The following is a 7272-nucleotide window of genomic DNA, read 5'->3' on the forward strand; positions in this document are numbered from 1 at the left end:
GGGGTGTGTGCAAACAGAATGAGAACAAATTGGTGAATAAACTTCCAGGCCATGGGGAAAAGGTGTCTGATATCTTGAAGAGGCTGTGACTACCTGTGCAGTATTGTGCATCTTGAATATGCGTCGAAGGATTGGGTGTCAGTCATGGGGCTGTTGGAGAGCTAAGCATCTGATATGCACAGTGTTGTCTGTCTTCACTTCTACCAAACTGAGGGAGTTCAGTGTGGAGAAACATTCTTGGGATTAGATAAGTATTAAAAGAAGGAGGAGATCCAATGGCATGTCTGCAGTGGCGGGGGAGATACGGTTGCCAGCCTGTCCTTTTTTAATGAGTGGGTGGAGATACAAAATGGGTGTAGCATACTTTTTTACCTGTTCAAGACCTGTAGAGCTGTCTTTGATGTCATTGGGAAGGAGGATGAACATACTGAGTTCATTTCTCACATACGGCAACTCAATCATTTTGAAATTCATTGCTTCCATGATGAGAACTGGAAATACGTTTCTCATGTACATCATCTTCACAGGCTTGGTCTTGTTCTGTAAAGTATTTATTTATAAGTAAGACATCATTCCTTGAAAGGAAGGATGACAATGACTCAGTGCAGTGGAGAGAGAAGAAACTTTTGTAAGCAGCTTTTTCAACATTCATTTTCCAAAGCTTTTCTTGACTGGACAATATTGCTTATCTTGGTGTTTGTCCCAGAGCATTTTGTTGGGGGCTGAACTGCCTGATTTTTCTCTTCTCCCCAAAACATGCACAGCAGCCCACAGAGGAGGGAGGAAGATAGTTAGAACTGTCTGCAAGGACTAGGGGGATCGAGCAGGTAGGATATGGCTTTACAGCAGAGAAACAGCTATGGTTTAAGAGGACGAGTGTTGTGCAGTTTTTCTGTGGTCTCCTCTGTCTGGCAACAAAAAGTGACTAGCTGATTGCTCTCTCTGTCACAACCCTTAATAGAAAATAACACTAATGTCTGAGCAAAGGCACTCACAATGAGGGGAGTTCCTGGCAAGCAGTCACCTTTGCGGGTGTCTGTAACCTCTCTTAACATCCACGCCCCTTCATTGCGAGAAGCAGCTGATGCATAATGCTAATCAGAAGGCAAAAGCTACCATTGGTAGAAATTGCACAGAGCTCTTGTCTTTTTATATGAATTCATTGACAGCTTTTCTGGATACATGCCATTAATGTTTCTTCTAGTTATGTCCAACCATGCATCCATTCAGGGTACCCTGTTGCAGCTGTATTTGAGCAGGTGTGTTGGTGCCTGGCTAAGGCTGCAGAGCACAGAGGTCCGGTACTGTGCTCACCCATGACATGGCACGTAGTTCCTGTCCATGAAGCTTGGATTGTCAAAATCACGTTTTTACAATCTAGCCCTTTTAGCACTGTTTTACAAAAAGGTCTTAAGTGACTCAAGTGCTTTTGGAAATGGTGGCTGTTATCTGGAGCTCGTTAACATTTGTTTGAGCAGTGTCTTAATGCTGCAGTGAGCTGAGCACTGACACCTTTTGCTGTAACCACCTTTTCACAGAGAGTCTGGTTACCACAGGGATACATAAAAGACTTACAAAATGGGAAGATTTCAGCAGTGACTCTTGTCACCAGGCTGTTTACAGTAAGAAGGGTACCAGAGGAGTTTACCTTGCTCAATCGGAAGGGCTGCAGATTCGTATCTTCTGCCCTAAATGTGTCTTTCCATTCTGCCTTGAAGTAAATGGCATTTACCAGGATCAGCTTGGTGGCGCTTACCACATTTTTTGGAGCCAGCAAATTCTTGATTTTGCCTTTTGAAATCAGAAAAGTCAGTGTAGCACAATGAGGACATGTTTTGATTGGTTTTTTTTTTCTCAGTTCAACCCCTTAGTGTAAAAATTCTTTTTGGTGCCCTAATCTCTAAAATACTCCCCTGACATAAATCAATTTGTTTATAGTTTCCAAAGCTGCTTTCTGCCCAGTTCTCCTAGCTAGCTGATGGGGATTGGCTCCTTCCCCCTAAAATGTCACAGCTTCGTGGCAAGCAGCTAGAAGCAGCAAGACATATGCTGCCGTGCCAGCTGGTTACACCAGGTAACCAGCCCTGCATAGGTGCACCACAAGGAGCTCACTGAGGTCTGGATCAGGTTTTTGAAGCCAGTTAAATGTGCTGCACTTTCTCTGATCTCCCACTGCATCTCTGCTCACTGTCCATGTTGGTAGGCATGACGTGGCTGCTGCAGTAGCACATGGGGAAGCAAGGGCACCTGCCCAAAGGAAATGGCAGGCTGACTTAATGGGAGAGGAAAGATGTTGGGGTTGAGCTCAGCTTACCCTCAGTTACTTTTTCAACCCAAGCATTGATTTCCTTTCTGGATTGATCTGGAGCTGTCTTAAAGTTAGTCTTCTGTGGCTCTGCTTTGTAGTATTTCTTACTGAGCTGTATGTATCTCTGAAAAATAACAAAAAAAAAAAAAGAAAAAAGAAGTAAGTTCTGTACTGTACTGGATTTTTTAGTCCCAAAGAGGACTTGGTAGCTCTTGGACTTGTTGATAGCTTCTTGAGCCTAGAGGACTGCAGAATATTGCTTGTTACTCTCTCTTGGACTGTGAGTTAACAGTTCCCACTTTTAATTGGAGAAGAGAAGAAGCCTGTTCACATCCCATGAATGTGCTTATTTTAATGTCTCATTTACAGTTGTGTCTTTTGAGGGTTCCAATAATAAAGCCATATTGCATGAAAAGGAATCTCTACACTAGAGTCAAAGGGCAATGCATCCTCAAATACTGTGAGTAGACCGACTGGCGTTTTCCAGTTAAGTTTGTCACTGGAATCCAGGGCTCTTATTTGCAGTATTCAGGGTCAGCTTCAAACCTGTTCTGTTAGTAGCAAGTAATTAAAATGAGAAATATTTTTTGCACCTTTTCCCACTCCTCTCCAAGATGTCACTTACAGGCGATAATGGGAAGGTTTTTTCCACGTAAATGCGGTTGGCACCTTTCAGTGAGTAGGTGCTTCTGGGTTTGTTGATAGCAGTCAGGAGCTCTTTGAAGCCAGAATGGATATTTTCAGCTTGCTTGTGCTCAGGATCCTTGGAAAGAGAATTCATATATTCAGCAGTTGCATTTTTGCATGACGTTTTCAAGACATGTATGTGAGAGAGGGATTTGGGTTCCTCTCTCTTCTTATTTTTCCAAGTTTACCATCACTGCAATTTGCAGGGTTCTGTTTATGACTGGATTAATTGATTTGCCGTATAGCCAGCCTTCCAGACTATCCCAGTGACTTGTGCTTCCGTGCTACTCAGAGTCTGACTGAGTGTGAGGAACGGTACCTGAACCTGCTGTGAGGTATGTTGGGGTTTGTACTTTAAAGAAGGGGGCAGACAAGAAATACTGGATTCCTAAAGCTGTATCTGGACATTCTGCTTCTGGAGATTTTTTATCTTGGGATTTCTGTTCTAATATATACCATTTTTCTTCTCTTTGGTCTCCCCCGAGGAGATCTCACCACGGAAGAAGAGCCTTCAGCTTCTGCTGCTTGAGTAAAATGAAGAACCTGCAAGCAGAATTTCCAAAGGTAAGAAACAGACATGAAGAAACTGGTGCGACTTAAAGCCAAATGCAGATCAAATGGCTGTCTTGTTTTGCTCCTTATGATAACTCATTGTGCTGTCTGCTGCTTAGGTGACTCATCAGAGTGCTGCTGAAGCTGTAGTATGTGTAAATCCCATAGAGTAGCAATGAGTAGCACTGTCCCCCTCCCAGAGCAGCAACTCAGCTCCTGTCTGCACACACCAGAAGGCTGAACTGCCTTCCACAGCTGTTGCTCTCAGCGATAGCAATGTGTTTGTGCAAACCCAAATGCTTCTCCCCATGATTCTGGTACAAAGGCATCTGAACAGGAGCACAGTGATTCAAGGAGAGTTCTGGGCGGTGCTGAGCACCACAGCTCCCTTCAAGCCAGCAATGTGCCCATATGGCATTAGGAAGGATTGGGTTGGAGGATGTAGAGATACCAAAAGCTTTCCTATTTTCCTGCTGGATTGTCAGGCTGTTGTTTAGGAAAGCATAAAAAAAGAAAAACGCATCCTGGCCAGGGGAGAGAGGGAGAGTGCTGGGATCTGCAAGCCTCCTGCCAATTAGTTAGGAGCTACTGGAGTCAGCTGTTTGCTTCTCAAAGGGAATAGCCCATCTGTGACAGAATGAGAGAATCACAGCATAAATTAGAAGGTCTAGAATGATTTAGAAGAAGTCAGACTCAGAAACCCTCTGTGCTCAGCGTGCAATACCCCCAGGACACTTTCTCTTAGTGGAGAAGTGCTATGAAATTAATTAAATTTACCATTCAGTTGTTACATTCTCTGTTCTGCCCTGGTTCTTTGTCATTGTGGTGGCAAGTTTTTCTATCTAACACTGTATCTTGCAGCCAGTACAGGATCCAGGTATTGTATGGGAAATATGCTTCATAGAGCAACCTACCTCTGCCATCTCTGTGGCTGTAAGACCTTTTGCACCCAGGTACATCAGAGCCAGAGCAGATGATATGCTCCAAGGGGAAAAGAAAATGTTTTCTCCCCTGTGGGTCTCATTCAGGTTGTTGAAAAGATCAACTGTAAACTTGCCAACTGATGTTGAGGCTAGTTCCATTGTTACGACCTGGAAAGAGGCAACAGATAGGCAGAAGAATTTAAATCCGATTTTAGAACATAGGTTCACAACATGCCTGAGTTTCCCACTACTTCATTTTGTATCTGTATAGAATTGAGAGCTGATACTAAGGCAGAATTTGGGCATAATTCTTAGGCTCACATGCTTTTCCTGGCCAGCCACCTATTCTGGCACCTATTCAGCGACTATTCTAGTATCATGAATAGCAATGCTGTTATTTGCATTTAGATTGATGGAGTTTTATTAATGATGTAAACTTACCACCCCTTCTGTATGTTCCAGCAATTTTATTTTCCTCAGAAACTGGAAGATTCCTTGAGGTTATGAGTATTCTAGACTTTAAAATATCTACCCAGTAGTACCTGTCTCATGTTGTTGACCAGTTAAGAGACCAGAAATGTTATTATTGTTGTTGTTGTTGTTCATTAATATTATTATTATAAAGATTTGTATCTATGGAATGGAGCAGCAGAAATTGTGGGGCAACCTCTGAAGTCTCTAAGTGTTTGGTTGCCAAATCACAACAGTTCTGGCAGTCAGTGTGGCTCTCAGTACCGAATCTGTACCAAAGACTGATTTTCTTTCCTTGGAGAACAGAAACGAGAGCATCAGGATGGAAGTTTCTCTGTTTTCTGCTAATGAATACTCCTCTGAGTCCCTGGCCTGATACTGTGCAGTGCTCTACTTTGCAGAATGAAAATGTCCTTTTTTTCTCCTGAAGTATGGAACTCCTTTATCAAACTGAAGATTTTGATTAATAAGACAGTTACTGTCCTAAGAAAATTCTCTTCTTGTGATGAATTCCACCCAAGTTATCTGTTTTCCTTAGCCTCACGGATTTACTTTCTCTAAGGGCTGACATCTTAAAAACTGTGAGGCAAGAATAATGCACTCCAACACTGGCATATTATGATTTACCTATAGTCTTGCACACCACAAATCATGTTTTAAAAGCATCAGAAAAAATATTTAAATTGGTTTAAATATTTACCTCTGATCCCGTGAGAGAGAGGACTTAGGTCTTGTTCTCAGTCAGGTCTGCATTTGTGTGTTAAGCAATGAATAAATTTAGAAATATAGTCCTGCTTGCACCTCCCTTTCCTTCTCTCCTACATACAGGTCATTTCCGCTTACCCAAAGCTACTTTCTGCTTCTTTCCCAAAAGACCTTACGTAATTTTGTCCTCTGTTGACCTGTCACTTTTCAGTTTTAGACATTTCAAAAGGACAATGGAATTAAATCTCAGCTCTACTGTTACACCACAATAGTCTACTGACAGGATAGCAGAACAGTTTACCCATTTCAGTGGTCTTCTGGTGTTGTGGAGATATCTTGTCTATTATTTAAAGTAAATGACTAGTAATGCTTGGGTTTGGTTTCTGGATGTAAGCAGATATTGTAGGTCTGAATTTCCTCTCCGGCTTTGTGCAGCTGTGATTCCTGGGTTTCAAACGCAGTATGTCAACTTAAGACGTCCAGCTTAGTAATTAAATTAGTCACTGTGAGTCCAGCTTCAGATCAGTAGGAGCATAGACAAAGGCAAAGCCATGAAGGACCATGCAGGGTAGGGGATGGACACCCCACTGGTTGTGTTGGTGAAGAAATCTTGTTGCAACCATAGCTGGGAAATTTGAGAGAAACACTGCAAAAACACAGTTAGTACACAGTACTTGCATGGAGTGAAGGAGAGCAAAGACTGAAACAACCCCACTGGGAAGGCTCAAGCAAGGATGGAGTGAAAAAGTACAGCAGGGGCAAACATGGCACAGTATTTGTCGCTCTGCAGTCCCAGAAGAGAGCTGGGCTGCTGTTGGGTGGTGGAAGAAAGAGAAGGTGGTGGAAACAACTGGGTGACCACTCTGGGTGACAGGGGAGGGAATGGAGGAAAGGAAGGAAACTGTACTATGTGCTAAGCATTTTACTGTAAGCCTTATTACAGGAACAGAGTGGGTCAAGTCTCCTAAAAGATTACAGAAATCAATATTGTGCAAGGCAATGAAGAAATGCCAAAAATTAAATAAGGCTTGGTTTTAGGTGAGAATCAATGAGAAATCGAGCTAGGAGAAAGGTCATCTGGGTGGTTAGGTGGTGGGAAAGACCAGAAGACTCCAAGGTAGTATGCTGAGAGTGAGCAAGCTAGCTCCCTTTGCTAGTCAAGATGCAAGGATGCCAGGAGGATGAGAAAGGAAAGTGGCAAGGCTGTTGACAAGGGAGAGAAGATCACACATGTTAATCGAATGGGACATCCAAAGGTCAACCTCCTGCTAGAGCAGGGTCCTCAGTAGATACAGTCAGCCATAGCCCTTCTGAGGATGGAGATTCCCCAGCCTTTCTGGGCAACTTTCTCCAGTGCTGTGCTGCTCATCCTGGGAAAATGTTGTTCCCTACCGTGCAACTCACCCTTCAAGTGTTGTGGCCATTGCCACTTGGTAATGATCTGGCACTGACAAGGGGACATTATCTCTGTCATTTTTGCAATCATGCTTAAAATAGTTGAAGGAGAGAGAAAGGTGGCTCACATTTACATTGACTTTAAAGGCCTGTGAGTGAGTTTGGGTGCATGTTCTCATGGTTTTGTTCCTCCTTGGCCTCCCAGATATGGCTTTCCTGGTTTTATTCCTG

At 43.1% G+C, this 7272-nt stretch overlaps 1 protein-coding gene across 1 annotated transcript in view; it reads right to left on the reverse strand.

Annotated features, from left to right (window-relative positions):
• Positions 1-5700, reverse strand: part of LOC104494967 (heterochromatin-associated protein MENT-like) — a 6871-nt gene extending 1171 nt beyond the window's left edge. The window contains exons 1-7 of the mRNA XM_010137875.1: positions 5642-5700; positions 4462-4638; positions 3452-3538; positions 2934-3071; positions 2315-2432; positions 1649-1791; positions 373-540 (exon numbers count right to left, since the gene is read on the reverse strand). Of these exons, the coding sequence (XP_010136177.1) occupies positions 373-540; positions 1649-1791; positions 2315-2432; positions 2934-3071; positions 3452-3538; positions 4462-4629 (822 nt within the window). The 5' untranslated portion in view covers positions 4630-4638; positions 5642-5700. The remainder of the gene's footprint in view (positions 1-372; positions 541-1648; positions 1792-2314; positions 2433-2933; positions 3072-3451; positions 3539-4461; positions 4639-5641) is intronic.
• Positions 5701-7272: the final 1572 nt, after the last annotated feature.

The sequence above is a fragment of the Buceros rhinoceros genome, unplaced genomic scaffold (assembly GCF_000710305.1).
Source record: "Buceros rhinoceros silvestris isolate BGI_N320 unplaced genomic scaffold, ASM71030v1 scaffold1636, whole genome shotgun sequence".
Classification (NCBI taxonomy): domain Eukaryota; kingdom Metazoa; phylum Chordata; class Aves; order Bucerotiformes; family Bucerotidae; genus Buceros; species Buceros rhinoceros.